Source organism: Ziziphus jujuba, chromosome 2, assembly GCF_031755915.1.
Source record: "Ziziphus jujuba cultivar Dongzao chromosome 2, ASM3175591v1".
NCBI lineage: Eukaryota > Viridiplantae > Streptophyta > Magnoliopsida > Rosales > Rhamnaceae > Ziziphus > Ziziphus jujuba.
Genome location: NC_083380.1, coordinates 22,513,802 through 22,529,225, shown reverse-complemented (window position 1 = coordinate 22,529,225; position 15,424 = coordinate 22,513,802). Strand labels below are relative to the sequence as shown.

Sequence of the window (15,424 nt, the reverse complement as noted above, 5' to 3'; positions counted from 1 at the left end):
TGGAAAATTTCAAGTAGGTTTTTACTTTTTCTTATTAGAGAATCATGGCAAATTATTAGCCATAAATAAGCCAAACCCGAGACCAAGCCTAATGCCTTGGCTGAGAAGCAACTTCCTTAGTTTGTTTTGTATTTCATTTAGGTAGTTGATTAAATTATTTTGTGTTGTATAGGCTTGTTAAGTTGGTGCACAAAGACACCAAAATTTGTTGTTTGATATGTCTTTGCCAAATTAGAGGTTAGAAAAATGAAGCACCTTGATGACATAGAAAGCATGTTGGTAACTAAGATGGTGACATGGAAGCTACTTGGTGACATGGAGCCAAACCATTCGGCCTCTCTCTCATCCAATGCATGGAAGGACATGTGTCATCATGCATGAGGACTACTTAAACATGAAGCACCTAATGAGGCAGCAACACTTGTCAAAAAAACCATAAAGTATGTGGCAAAGTTACTTTACACATGTGTTTTGCTTCTCCATGAAGGACTTGTTTTGTATTGGTGTTTAGAATCAGCAATGGTGTGCTTTCACACCTATTTTGTATGCTATAAATATGTATTACATCTAAATGAACGTATTGTATTGAATTTTGGAGAAAATACCTTAGTTTTCATTTTGAAACTAAGAAAAACATAAACCGGCCAAAACTGGAAAATTTTCCAGCAGTTTAACCAAAGCAAGCCAAGAACATCTAAACTCCAAATCAATTTCCAAACATTCAAAACCTTTTTCTCTTTAGATTAACCTTGTCCTAATTCTTTCACTTCTAAACACAATTTTCAGAGGACTTACAGGGCTTGTTCACTCCTTGTATTACAAAAGAAGATAATTAGATTTTATGTAGCACTCCTACATAGGAAGAAATTAAGGAAATTTTAAAACCCATAAGTCCCTTTAAAGCCATAGGCTCCGATGGCATGAATGCATTGTTTTTTGGACAATTTTGGGATATTGTTAGGGAAAATTTGGTGCTGTTTGTTCGAGAATATTTTAGAACTAAAAGGATGCTTAAGGAGGTTAACTTTTACTAATATTGTCAGGATGCTTGTTCTTCTTCTCCTTCGTAACTCTCTTTTCTTGTTTTTTGGTTAATATAAGTCTCTGCTTGTTGTGAAATAATACATAGTTCTAAGTAGCGGGGGAATGACTAAAGAGCTACATTGTACGTGGCTATGCTGTCCTTTTTTACCCATATGATAGACTCACCACGTACCTCTACTTTATAGAGTCTTCAGGATTTATTTTTATTAATTCTTTTTTATTTCATATTTATTTTGAGTATATTCTGCAAGTTTGATTTTCCTTTCTAAAATGAGTAAGTTTTTTTAAAAAAATTTTTTTTAAAGTTTTTTTGTTTCTTTTCCTTCCAATCGGAATGGGTCAGGGAACCCGACAGGTTAGATCGGGCAAAACCCAGTTGATAATTAATCTAATCAGGTCACGGGTTGTGGTTCAGGTCAAGTTATGGCTAGGTCATGTGAGGCTTGCCCAAATCTGGATCTACCCCACCCGATTGCCATTTCTACCATGAAGCCAACAAGCATCTCATTCCAGCGCTAGCAGCTTCACATATTAACCTCCTCATGTAAAACATTGGCATAAGCTCAACAGTTTCTACTTTTGTATTCTTTGATTTGGTTGTTTTAGTTTATATTGTATGGCTGGTCTGATATACTTAAGATACATTTTAAGTTCAGGTCCTTTTTTGAAAGTGCCAAACTTTGTTTATGTTTGAAATTTTTTGTATTTGGATAGTTTTTAAAAGGTAAAACTGTGTATTCTATGATAAATTAATTTTCAAAAGTTGAAAAAGTGAGGTGCAAAGTGATTCCTCTAAAAAATATAATTCTTAAATCTCCTATAAAATAATTTTTATAAATTTTTTAAATATAATTTTATCTTTAATTTTAAATTACAAATTTTAAATGTTTTATAACTAACTAGACACTAAAAAAATAATTCTAAGAAAACTCAGGAAATTAATTTGCCTAAAACGAATTCGCAACTATCAGTTTCCTTAAAATTTTAGCACTTTCCAAGTTAGACATAAAGGTTTATTATGAGTTTGATATCCGGTTGCTCGAAAAATGGAACATGCATTCAGCACTTTTTGTCCAATCAAAGCTAGATTTGTTCTAGTAGACAACAACGGAATAATTTTTTTTTTGACGTTTGAATTATAGACAACTGAATATATTTTTTAGACGTTTGAATTATAGACAATTGAATATATGGATGAATGTTCAGCTGTTATCTGTCAAACAATCTAATTATATTAAAAAACAAGTGTTGAATAACCAAGGTACGATTCAGACAAAAAAAGGGGAAAAAAGTCTGTAATAGTAATTGAAGATTATAGTAAAATTGTAATTATAGAAAAGCCTAGATGTTAACAACTATACAGTTATTTTGGTTGTGCGACTAGACTTCTCAAAAGAAATTGAACTCTTTTAAATTTTTGTGCCCATAAGAAAGATACACACTAAACCATAAGCATCACCCTATGGATCTTCCACACGAAAACAAGTAAAAAGAATGAGACAAAAATACAATGACTACGAATTAACAAGCCAAAAAATGGAAAGTATATAAACACTCAGAATTTACAGCAGAGGAACCGTATTCCCCAACCTCTGTGCGTTCTTAATGATGGCCTGTCTGCTTTCACCATTCTTACTGGGCTGCCATTCCATTCAGGCGCTAATCTGCTCATGTAAAAACCCAAACCAAGGCTTATCAATTACTCCAATACTATACAGTCAGTCGTTTTCTACTAGGTAACGTTGGGCACCTTATGTTGACTAGCAGCCCATTGATTTCATATAATCCTACAATACAATCCATTAATTACATGCAATCCGGGCACGGATTACATATAGTCAATAGTCAATGGGATGTCATGCAACATACAATGCCCATCCAGTAGAGTATTTCTCTCTCTATATGTATATATAGCTTAGAAAGAAAGAAAGTGATATTAAAAATGAGCTAATTACATTGGAAAAGCAAAAGACCGAGAGCTCGCTGTGCTGCTGTTTGACCGAAAAGAAATGCAACGAGAGCTTAGTATGGGGCCTGAAAAGGGTTCAACACCAAAAGAAGTACTTGATTCTCCAACACATTGTTGATGAAGCTGACCTAATCCTCCTGTTGGGGTTTCCAATAATATCCCATCTTCATTTTCAGGTTCATCTGTGACTATGGAGGCCTTTCTGGTCTGCCTTTCCTCCTGAGTTTCCTCAGCCTTAGAAGATACGATGGAGCCTGCCAAAACTGCCTTCTGAATCTGAACAAAATTCCAAGTTGAGTGTTTCTGTATAACAATTTGCTTAAACTATGCCAAAGACAACTTCAAAAATGGAAACATAACCACTTGCTTATTGTACATTTATGACAAGTTTATCAATCATGCTGAAAGCAGAACTTCATGCTACTAAATGAATTTCCCAACTCAGTGAAAAATTTAGACGATTTTATGGACTATGTATCAATTCCGGAGGCAAAAAGTTCCTGAATAAGCGGTAAGCTGGTTAGATTGCCGCACTGAATAAGATTTCTACATGGAAATGGAACTAACATCTCACCTCTCTAACCAGGAGTGACTCAGGTACAATCTGTTTGGTGAAATGATCAACAGAGATCGCGTCTTTTGCGTCCTTATCAACTTCGCTTTCTGGTTTGGACCCATTAGAAATGGATGAAAAAGTTTCCAAATTTTGGATTGCTGGTCCACTATTAATGCATTCACTATCAGGGTTCAGTAGGCAAGTGATGTTATTATGATCTAACTCACAGTTCTCTACAGAGCATTTGACAGGAGAAGGCATTTCCTTATCAATGCATATATCCTTAACAAAATGATAGCGGCTCTCTTGAAGGAAAACAACCAGTTCAGGCAATTCAAACTCCATAGCCATTGCTCTTTTTCTTGTATTATAGTTTTTTCTTCTAACAATCCACTCTGAGTCACCAGGAGAACCAACATACTGCTCTCCATGGCAGTCCCTTTTGTCTATCCAATCTTCATTATCTCTTACAGAGTTACTTACCGGGTAGGGTATTACTCCACGGCCTTGATTCTCCACCTCAGAAATAAACAAGTCTTCTGGAGTGCTTGGTCCTTTGTCTGCTTTGTGTTCTTTCATATTCTCATTTTTGTCATTGAATTTGAAAGACTTGTAATCAGGCTTGTAGGATAGAGTTGGTTGGCAGCACATGGATTCACCATCTGGCATGTACATGTAGTCTCAATCTGAAGAAAATGCGTAATTAATTTTCTTCAAGATGCTTTTCCATCTTCTAAGGCAACCTAAAAGAATGTATGGACATAAACAAAAGAATTTAGGAAAGGCACTTCATGGACCATATTAAAGGCTTCAAGGTGCAAATGATATAATATGGGAAAAAAAATTCAATGTTTGCGTCACTTTCATTTCTTTAGGATGGAATATGTAAGGTATATAATTTACTTGGGTTAATTCAAATTATTCAAAGAAACATCAATAATCTAATTACCAAATTCTGTTCCTAAAATTGGAAAGAAATTATAGCCACGACAGCATACCTGATCTAGAGCAATGTCTTTCAACTAAAAAATCATCAAAACAAATAGGAAGCTCTACATAAGAGAGGAGCTTCAAATAATTGTGAAGTATGATCTGGATTCTCAAGAAGCACACTATTCAAGGCAGTGTGCTGTCTTAGCAGATTTCAGACAACTGAAACAAATTAAGGCCTTGCTTAGGATAACTTTGATTTTGCTTCTTTCTAACTATGTTTGGTTAGAAGCTTTAGGTGAGAAGCTATACTTCACTGAATTTGGTTTTAAGCACTTCTAGAGGCTTACAATATTCCATAAAGCTTCCAAACACTTGCTGCTTTTGAGCATCCAAAGCAAGAAACAACATTTCAAAAAGTGTTGCCTAAGAAGATTAAATTGAGCAGATATGAAGCTATATCTTCTTAAATTGTTAAAAACCAGACAAGAAGTGCTTACCAAGTTAAAAATTGGTTCAATAAACTTCCATTTTTGAATCTATATTTGTCACAAAAAAATTACCGTTGTATATAAATGATACAAATGAGACCAGTCCCATGTATTTAAAAAATGATCAACTTGGATATATCATAGTGACTTATGGTTTAAACTAGATGCTGAACATCAATTATATTAAGAAATGAAAAAAAAAAAAAATGAAAAAAAAGAAAAGAATCCTGGCTCTTGTCAGAAAAAGAAGAAACTGATGTGGGGAACAAAGAAAGGAAATCTAGGAAAATGTCAGGACTTTCAGCTTACTTAGGCGAGCAACCACTGATTAAACCGGAAAAGTGCAATAGTTATTACGAAAACACGAAAAATCTGGGCTGAAAGGCTCTACCTCAAAGTTCACCTGAAAAGCAGTAGCCAAATTTATCATTAGCAAAATGTTTCTCGTGAACTTCCTCGTGCAAGAAATGATTAAAAAAGAGCAAATCTAAACTTAATCAATGATGAAAAAGTTGAAAGTACTACCACTTAGAAATGAAAATCATCAAACCAGAAAGACAGAGAAAAAAGGCTACTGTTTAATTAGGATAGTAATCTTGTGAAAGTAACCCAATCTAGGACACAAAAGCATATTTGTCATTTTACAGTAAAAATATTTAGGCATCTGATTTATCAAAATGATGAGGAAATATAGTGACCTTATATTTGGCTAAACAAATATAATCATAATAAGGAAAGAATCCTTAAAAGGAAACATAAACAGAATGATTAGATGCCTAGATATTTATTATGTCCAATGAACTCAGCTGATGATTTTGGCCCTTCTATATCTTAAGCATATAAACCTATCCCAATCATTCTTCCACAAAAGTATTCTACATCTTTCCAGAGGTTATTAAAAGATTCCGGAGAGAATATCTTCTAGATAAATAAAAATCCATTTAACTTGGCTGTATTGGAATTAAAACCTTTAAACGAACAGGAAAAAAAAAAGTTAATTTTCAGAAACTCCAAATTACTTTATTTTCTCAGAAACACCACACAAGAACAAAGATTTATTGCCTGCTTCAATCTTCTGAGTAATAGTTAAAGAACAATTCAAACTAAAACAAAGAGTTTAGAAATCTACCTTTCCTTCAGTCTAGAAGAAACTCAAGCAAGTTCTTGAATGTTTCCTGATCTCCTGAATTAATATAGAATACAGTGAACAATAAAAGGCAAGATATAAATAGAAATGGAGGTTTTGCAACTCTGAATGATAAAAATTCGGACTCTTTTAAGTACTAAATATGTAGCATTAAACCCTTGTTACAATAAGCAGACTGTTTGGAAAAGTGTGCAATGAAAGGACAGTTTAAAGCATTAAATATCCATAAAACAGATATTAGATGCTTATAAACTGAACTGTCACTTTGCCAACACAAAACCTTCAATGTTATGTATCTTCCACATCTCCTTTATTCGTTTTCTTCTTTAGTGACACTTTCACATGTCCTGCTTCCTCCTTTTGCCAATTTCTACTTTTATTTTCGATAAGATTTCATTGACTCCTTAATCCAGCATAAAACTTGGGACCCAGTTTTCCTTTTCTTATTCATCTTATAACCAAAAAATACATGGTTATCAGTTATACAGATTTATTACCAAATATAGATATGTATATATATATATATACAGTTGACAGCGGAAAAGTTATACAGATTTATACCAATATATATATATATATATATATGTACAGATTGACAGCGTAAAAGGAAATATACCATATAAAGAGAAACCCCTTTTCGGTTTCCTGGAACTATTATATATATATATATATAGTCCGTCTATAATGAGGAGGACGGTTACCGCCCTCACCATAGAATTTCCATATTATATATATATATATATATATATATATATTCAAGATAAGTTTGGTGGGAAAACAAATGGTAAAAAATTTCAGGGAAACGGAAAATGTTCACCTGGAAATTTGAAAGAGTAAACATACAATTTGAGCTTAATAATTAACAGTTTAAGTTCTCTTGTTTTTTAAAGTCCATGAACCATTCATTTATTGTGAAACTTTCTTGCGCTGCTGGATTTTTTAACTAACATGTTAAAAGTTCTACCTGATAATTAATGATAGTCCACAGTTATTTAATATCTTAGATGGACCATGGAGGTCCACTTTTTTTCCAGGTAGCATTTTTTTTTTTTTGTTTTTTTCTCGTTACGGCTACAATTCCACGTAGAATTTTTACTTCTTATAACATGATTTTCATATGCTTTTTTTCCCCCTCTTCTTCAAACAATTTCAGTACACTATGTTCTAGTGTATTTTTATTATTTTATGATTACAAATTTACAATTTCGTAAGAAGATTTTCACTTGCTTCTACTATTTCCATAAGTTCTTTTTCTCTTCTTTGTCTTCTTCTAATTTGTCTTTTTTTTTGTTTTTCTCAGTGCCTTTTTTTTTTTTTTTTCTCTCTATATAATCTGAAATCAATGTTTTGATCTCTAAGATTTAAAAAGGCAGTTTTTAACTGCTCGTTGTATGCTATATATTGTATAACTTAAAATAATACAATGTCTTAAAGAAAAACAAAAAAAATTTCAAGTTTAACCAACTAATTAATTGATGAAAAATTAATATATTAGAAAACATAATATCACTTTTTTTTTTTTTTTAAACAATGCCATCTAGGATTAGTAAAACAAACAAATTACAATTACTTTTGGTCCATTAAAGCAAATAAATTATTGCATTAACAATTATGAAAATATGATAAAGTTTAAGACCTCCTACCTAATTAAAACTTGTAAATAAATGTAAGAAAATTTAAATCATTTAACTTTTGTTTGGAAAACATATTAAAATATTATGTTAATCAAACGAAACTTTTAACTGTAAAATCTAGAAAAAGTAAACAAGATATAATACTTATTGAATTATTTCATCTTGATTTAGTTATTATATTTTGTATTTTCAAAGGATTTATTAGACATTTAAGAAGAATCCATCTATAAAAATTACTGTTTTTTAAGATAATAATTCAGTATTTATTCGAGTTTGAATACTTTATCAACAATGTTAAAGAAAAGCATTTCGTTGACAAGAAAAATGTAAAAACAAAGAAAAAAAAATCAAAGAGTTAATTGGTATATCAAATTTTGCAGGAAAAAATGAGGGATGGTTTTAATTTTGAAGGAGCAAGCTGCAAGGGTGTTCTTGTAGATTATGAAAGAAATGAGGGGTATTTTTGCAAAGTAAAGCAATTTCTTTCAAATTACGTTTAAAAATTGATGTCTGAAAAAGAAAGAATTTCAAAACCATTCTCCGATTGGTCTCGCTCTGTAAAGCACCATTTTTTTTTTTCCCTATTCTTCTGAATTTAGTTGCTGAAAATTTGAAAATAGAAAGAAAAATGTATGAGCAACAGCATTTCGTAGACTTACAAGACAATGGGAGTGGCTATGGGGACCCAAACTCGTGGCTTTCCGGAGAATCCAACTCGTCCCCGACTCACCACCGAACTCAGTCTTCACTCTCTGCCGTCGGCGCCGGCGCCGGGGTAGCAACGAACGCTAATCTCGATCGTGTACTCTTCAACGACCTAGTGGAGATCGTTCCCCTCGTTCAATCCCTCATCGTAAGCTCTCTAGACTTTTTAATTGGGCTTTTGTTGAATTTTCTTTTTCAAGAGTTTGGTTTCCGAGAAATTGGGAGGAGATAAAAAAGAAAGGATTTGGGATTTAGTTATCGTCTAATTGTGGTGGACTTGGGTCTGATCTCGGTGGAGGAAACGGCGATTTTGGTTTGTTCGTGATTAGAGAGGATTAAAATGTAAATGTTTGAATTTTTCTTTTTCTGCTCTGTTATTTTCCTTTTTGGTTTCTATTTTTAGAAATGGAAGGGAGTGATTGGTTTTTTTGAGAAAATTAAGATATTGGGTATTTGATATTTTCCTCACAATTTGATAGCAATGTTTATAGGATAGGAAAGCAAGCAGTTCGTTTACTCGTCGGGGTTCGATGGTCTACACCAAGACGCCTTCAAGAGAATCGCTATCCAAAAAAGTAAGAGTTTACACTAAAGGGTTCTGATATTCGTGACTTATTTTATTTTAAAAGATGGATATTTTTGGATTTTGAGCTTTATGGGGTTGAGATTAGAAATTGATTGAGTGAACGACGTAGCTTTCTTGATTGGTAAGTCTTTAGGTTGTAAATGTTAATGGTGTTATCTTCTTTTTGTTACTTCGTTGATTATGCCACAATCAAATGGCAATTATAAGGTAATTATTTGCTTTTGGCTTTAATGATGAAAAAACTGACGTGTGACATTTTCTAATGTAGTAAATTCTAGTCTATAGTCTCATGGCAATGCATGGTCAGTATGCCTACTTTACTGCCCAAGCAATGCATAACTGATATATACATAAGTGAATTTTTCCATCATGCCATCCCATATTTTCTTCAATATTTTGTTAGGTGTACAAATTGTGACAAAAGTTAGAGAAGTTGATCTATATTATATTACCTATGTTTGAAATGCTTTGTTGATTCTTTTGACCTCAAAGGGAAAAGTGGTAGTGTCCTATATTAGATGTTATCTCAAATGGTTAGTAAAAGTTAGCTTTGGAGAAAGCTAAATCCTGTTAATAAATTTCTTCCAGTTTAAGATGTGAACAGATGAAACTTCTCAAGGATATTGAATTAGAGTCTTTAGCCTTAAAAGTAACTAATTTTGCTGAGGAACGTGTTGTGCAGCAACATGTCAGTATGTCATTCACAAGCCTATATGCAGACCGGTGAAACTTGACTTTGTTGATTTTGGTAATTTATTAGGAGCAACTGCAGACTGATTTTTCATTTCTGATGGTTTACTTGTAGGAATTGGAATTAGTGGACTTGTAGATTGTTTTCATGTCTCATGCTTGTATGCTGGGGTGAGGCAGAGTATAGTTAATTATGTAGAGAATTGAAGTGAGGTTGAGTCATTTTGTTGGGTCTTTAGGTTATTGTTTCTTCCAGCGGAAAAATTTATGGCATAGAAAATTTACTCCCATAGTGCCATTTTTTAAATTCTTCCTTTGAGAAGATTCTGAGGTTGATAATTTATAAACAGAGAGATTGTCTTTGTCAATTGATTTTTATAGCAAATCATGGTAGAAACAGTGAATAATCTATTATTGGATTGTCCTTTTGCTTGGTAATGTGGGTCTTATGTTTCTCTGTTGGTTTTAGTGGTTCCTTTAAGTGTGCTTTATGCATGTTGACAAGGCAGTATAGTCAAGAATAATTGAGGAAATTGTGCATGAACTATCTGGTCGACATGGTGTCTGTGTTCTGAGTGAAAAAGGATAGTCTTTTCAGGGGAGGGGAATGCCTTTCTTTGACATAAAGATGAATTATCAAGATAACTGTTGCGTGGATGTCTAATTATCATCCCATTTATTATCTTTTCTGTTTTATATAACATTTTCTTTTTCTCAACAAATTAAATTATTTTACTTGTTTTCTTTTACTATTCCAGTTCATTTGTTGTGCCTCCTTGGTCTCCTGTAAGCATCTTATTTTATTTTATTTTTTAAGTAAAAATATATAAAGAAATAGTGTGTACAATAAGCTTATGGTTAATGTTTTTTGAATTGAGTGATTGTCATCCAGTATAGAAGTACGACAACTATTAATATATCTATGTTGTATTACTCTTTCAAGAGTTAACAATTAGGTACAGAGATGCGGGCAAATTTCTATGTAAAATTTTATAAGGTTTCAGCAAGTCATCATTTACAAGTTGCCTTTGTAATTGTTGCTAATGCATTAAAGAACTTTGCTTCCCTTTGACTTTGGTTCTTAGCATTTCATTTGTTATCTGGCAGTGCTATTTTGATTTCGTTGTTTTAAACTGCTCTGTTTTCTTCAAAGTTACACAATTCAGATAATTTTCTGGATATGCATATTTAAACGGGTGATGTGCTTGCTCCTTTTGTTCGTTGAAGATAACTGAAGTAAAAGGGAGGAATGCAGCACAATCCATTCCTGCAAGAAAGAAAAAGGATCATGGAGACAAGGATCAAGGAAAGAATGGATGTAATGACCAAGATGCTGAGAACTTTTCAATATTTTCCTCAAGGGCTTTGGCAGCCGATAAGGATAGAGAAGAGTTGGATGTGTTAAGGGGACAAGTGGAGGATCTGCAAAGGAAGTTATCTGAGAAAGATGAACTCTTGAAATCAGCCGAGGTTACAAAGAACCAATTGAATGCTGTTCATGCCAAACTCAATGAACTAAACCATCAAGCGGGTGAAAAAGATTCTTTAATCAGATCTACTCAGCAGCAACTTTCTGATGCAAAGGTATTTATAAATTGCTTATGCTTGTTGTATAAGATTAATAAACTGGGTATGGTGTCTTAAGACTCTTTAACAATGAATTGTTGGATCGATATAAATGGTTTCCCTTAGACATGTAGGGCATTAACTTTTGAGTATAGTTGCACTTTACATGTAAATTGAGATATGATTTTTCTCATGTTTTGAAGTTATAAAAGTATAGATGTTAATTTGGGTTCGTGTATTAGTGTTTTACAGAAGATTTCTAATGGCAATACTCAATGTCTTAGAGCTTTTAGAGGAAGCTATTGGGCATTAATTGCTATGGAAGGTTTATTCAAATTGCTTCTTTATTTATTTGTGATATTAATGACCTTGTTTAAAACTTCCATAGTCTGAAATAGGATCTGCATCATTGTAGAAACAAAATCCCTGAGTTTTAAATTCATTCCAAAATCGTGGTTGGAAATAACAGCTATTTCAGATTGTTGAATGATAGAATGCATTAGAATTGATACCAACTATTGGAAGTTATTTACTTACTGTTTTTCCTAGGTTTTGAGTTGAGATTATTTTGTTTGATTTTTTAACCAATGCCTAGGATATAGTTTCTCATCTACAAGGTTCAGAATAGCAACTTGCTTAAAATGGAACTAATGTCATGTGGAATCTGTGTCTCTGTCCATCAAAGATTTTTATGAATCATATTATTATAAGAGCTTTCCTTCTTTCCAGATTAAGCTTGCAGACAAGCAAGCTGCATTGGAGAAGATACAGTGGGAAGCAATGACGTCTGGCACGAAAGTGGAGAAGCTTCAGGAAGAGCTAAACTTGATGCGGGGAGAGATTTCATCATTTATGATGGTATTTGAAGGCTTGATGAAAACCAATACCACTGTATATGCTGAAGATTATGATGTCTTACCCTGTAATTTGGATCATCTTCCTCCTATTGTAAGCTCATAGCCTCCTACCTCGTACATAGTTAACTCTCTTGCTGATTATTTTACTTTTCGTTTAAGATTCTTCTATTCATTTACCCATATGTGTGTGTACAGTGTATGTATTTCTTTTATATGGTTATTGGTTAAAAAAAATAGAAAATAATCCTGATAAGACTCTGGTTTGTGTATTTAAGTGGAGAAAGATGAAATAGTAGAAATGGTTAAATTATTGAACTTCAAAATTAAACATTAGAAGTTGTTAGCTTGTCTGATGCAGAAATTCCTATAAGCATGTGGTTTTAATGTGTCTTTGTCATCCGAAAATTTTTGCTTGTTTAAACAGGATGATTTGGACGGCATGGAGATGCAGAAAATGGAAGAAGCTAGGCAAGCTTATATTGCAGCAGTGGCAGCTGCAAAGAAAAATCAAGATGAAGAATCTATTGTTGCTGCTGCCAAAGCAAGGTTACATCTTCAATCATTTGTTTTTAGAACATAAAGTCAAGCTAGGTACATTCCGCCAGCTCTTTTATAGGCTTTTTACATGCTGGTTTCTTTTTCAATTGACGGGTTTCTTATTGTAATATTAACCTTTTTTTTTTAAACACCTTTTTTGGGCTTCGTGAACCGTTGTTGATTACAGTATGAAACATGAATATCACGTTCACTTTTCAGTGTTCCTAACTATGACATTCTCAACATAAAAACACTAAATACCTATATATATATATATATATATGTACACACACACATAGGTTTTTGCACGTGGTTTGAACTAAAATCATGCACAAATTTGATATCTTTAAGAATTTATTTAGATTCAACTGGAAATTTATTTGATTCAATTTTATAAATTTAGGCTTATAACCCGTAGATAATCTTATGAAATCAAAACTTTGTGAATCATCAATTTTAATGGGCAAATCCGACATACAATACTGGTAACTTTCTGCCACTACCTATATTGTTATTTAAAAATCATCCATTTCTAGCATTGGAAACTATATCGAAGATTTAAGCCATGAATTACTAATACAACTTAAAAAATTTACTTTCTTGGAATTTGAAACGGGATATTAATTTCGAAGAAGCACGGAACTCATCCCATCTAAGAACATCCAAAATGGTAGCTCTAAGTAACATGTGGAATGTATACCATACAATGCAAAACACTGATCGTTTTATTAACTATTTCCCATTTTAACATATAAAACGGAGAAAAATACTCATTGATATTGTAGTAAATTTAAGAAATCTTGAGGGAATGATATGCCTATAATTTTTTTCCCTCATTTATGGGAGAGAAAAAAAAAAAAAAAAAAAAAAAAAAAAAACCCTTAAAGCATAAAACTCTAAAACACTTGCAAGTAGGAAGTATTAAGAAATTTGGTATACCTTGATTGGAACAAACATGCAATTGTCCATGTCAAAAGGAGATTGTTACTTCATATTAATGATGTGGCTAGGTGACGTGTCACAACTCAGCTCAGTGGCTAGGCTCTACGATGCACTTACAGCTCAGCGGCTCATGGGTGGCGCATGGCACATTTACAGTCATGTAAAAACCTGCAAAAAACTTTGACCGATGCGTGACGGCATGTGTGTGGGTGCATGGAGGTCTGTTTAGGCTCGTTCTCTTTGTCTCGATGAGATCTATCTCCTGGCATGCTCAAATTTTTGTTTGAGCCTGTTGGCGATGACCCCTATCTCTGATATTTTGGCTTTAATACTAGTTGTTGTGATCCTTTGATCACAAAAAAACAAAAAAAAACCAACACAGAAAATAAAGAAAGACAAAACACAAAATATATTAAGAAGAAAAAGATGTATTATTCTCTCTAAAATAAATACACAAAAAACTTCTCTAAAAAAACTCTCCCTGAAGTCTGAAAAAAACTGTACTATTTTTAATCTGTGTAATATATTTCAAAATTGAAAATTAAACATCTATTTATAAGGTTTTATGGTTGCCCTTTTCACAAAACAACTTGTCCACCAAATTAACTTAGGGAACAAGGTTTTAAGGTTGCCTTTTCCACAAAACAACTTCTCCTAATGGGCTGTGCTTTAGGAGAAGATTAGACCTCACAAAATCTTTTCACATGACCCACAACAAATAAATATATAAGGTCGACAATTAGGCCATTTTATAACATATATATACAATAATTGATCATGGGATGAACCTAATGCTTTTCCATTATATAAATCCTCATTCCAGATTCAAATAAAAAAAAAAAAACCTTAAATCATGCTTCTAACCTCAAGCCATGTCTATTTATAGTGCAAAAAATTCGAAAATAATTTTTTTTTTCAAAAGAAAATTGAATAATAATAAAAAAAACCATTGTGCATAGCCATAACCCCAAAGTGTAGCGATAAACCCCTTTGCTGCCTCATTAGGCCTTTAACTAAGTCAAGGCAGTGGGAATACTGGCAAAAATCAAGCTATAATTATAGCTTGCAACAGGTAGAATACCACCTTAATTGCCGACTTCCACTGCCATTTTGCACCTCCTTATGCACCTATACATATACATATCTACACTTTGTAAATGATATCCCATGTTTAGTGAGAGAAAGGCTAGACACAGAGAGAAACTAGGAGAATATTAGAGAGAGAAAATTTATATGGTTTTTACTAAATACTCGTGTCTTTCCTTTGTAAAAGAGAGTGTGCTTTCTCTTATTATAAGGGAGAGGATATTGTCAAATTGTAGTCTCCTTATTTTAGAGAAAAATTATTTTATTCTTTTGCTATAATAAAATCCTTTTACCATTGCATATTATTTTCTATGTAGTTTATTGAGGTATTTTTCACACAAAATTCTCATTTTTATAGTTTCTACTTCAGTTGTAATTAGGTGCCCTATTCCTCAACATCTTAACAGTGGCATCAGTGATTCAAGTATATAGCCAATTTTTTGTGCTACTATTAGATCTAGTTAGCATAAAGGAGGCATCTTCAACAATGGCAATGATTCTAAAAATGAGAATAAAAGCAATTTTGAGAAAAGATAACTACTCGATGGCAATTGAGGATGGGCCTGCGGAGACTCTTGATAATGGCAAGTGGAACGAGATGAATGACAATGCCCTTGCTAATCGGCATTGAGCACTAGCAAACGGACTATTGTCAAGTGTAGCAAAGAGAAAAGACAGTAAAAA

At 32.9% G+C, this 15,424-nt stretch overlaps 2 protein-coding genes across 3 annotated transcripts; one reads left to right on the top strand and one right to left on the bottom strand.

The window, feature by feature from the left end:
* Positions 1 to 2,326: 2,326 nt before the first annotated feature.
* LOC107419074 (uncharacterized) lies at positions 2,327 to 6,579 on the bottom strand. 2 transcript variants are annotated; one of them, XM_025073938.3, is made up of 5 exons: positions 6,120 to 6,579; positions 5,382 to 5,393; positions 3,588 to 4,312; positions 3,000 to 3,289; positions 2,327 to 2,708 (listed from the first exon to the last, which is right to left on the bottom strand). In XM_025073938.3, exons 3-5 carry the CDS (start codon positions 4,242 to 4,244, stop codon positions 2,600 to 2,602), a joined length of 1,056 nt encoding a protein of 351 aa, XP_024929706.1. In that variant the 5' UTR covers positions 4,245 to 4,312; positions 5,382 to 5,393; positions 6,120 to 6,579; the 3' UTR covers positions 2,327 to 2,599. The 2 variants fall into 2 exon arrangements, with proteins under 2 accessions (XP_024929706.1, XP_024929705.1); XM_025073937.3 differs by having other exon boundaries at positions 5,300 to 5,393; positions 6,120 to 6,578.
* A 1,707-nt stretch (positions 6,580 to 8,286) lies between these two features.
* On the top strand, positions 8,287 to 12,941 carry LOC107419073 (protein MICROTUBULE BINDING PROTEIN 2C). Its single transcript, XM_016027795.4, has 5 exons — positions 8,287 to 8,624; positions 8,968 to 9,051; positions 10,980 to 11,336; positions 12,048 to 12,266; positions 12,600 to 12,941. Exons 1-5 carry the CDS (start codon positions 8,400 to 8,402, stop codon positions 12,753 to 12,755), a joined length of 1,041 nt encoding a protein of 346 aa, XP_015883281.1. The 5' UTR covers positions 8,287 to 8,399; the 3' UTR covers positions 12,756 to 12,941.
* Positions 12,942 to 15,424: the final 2,483 nt, after the last annotated feature.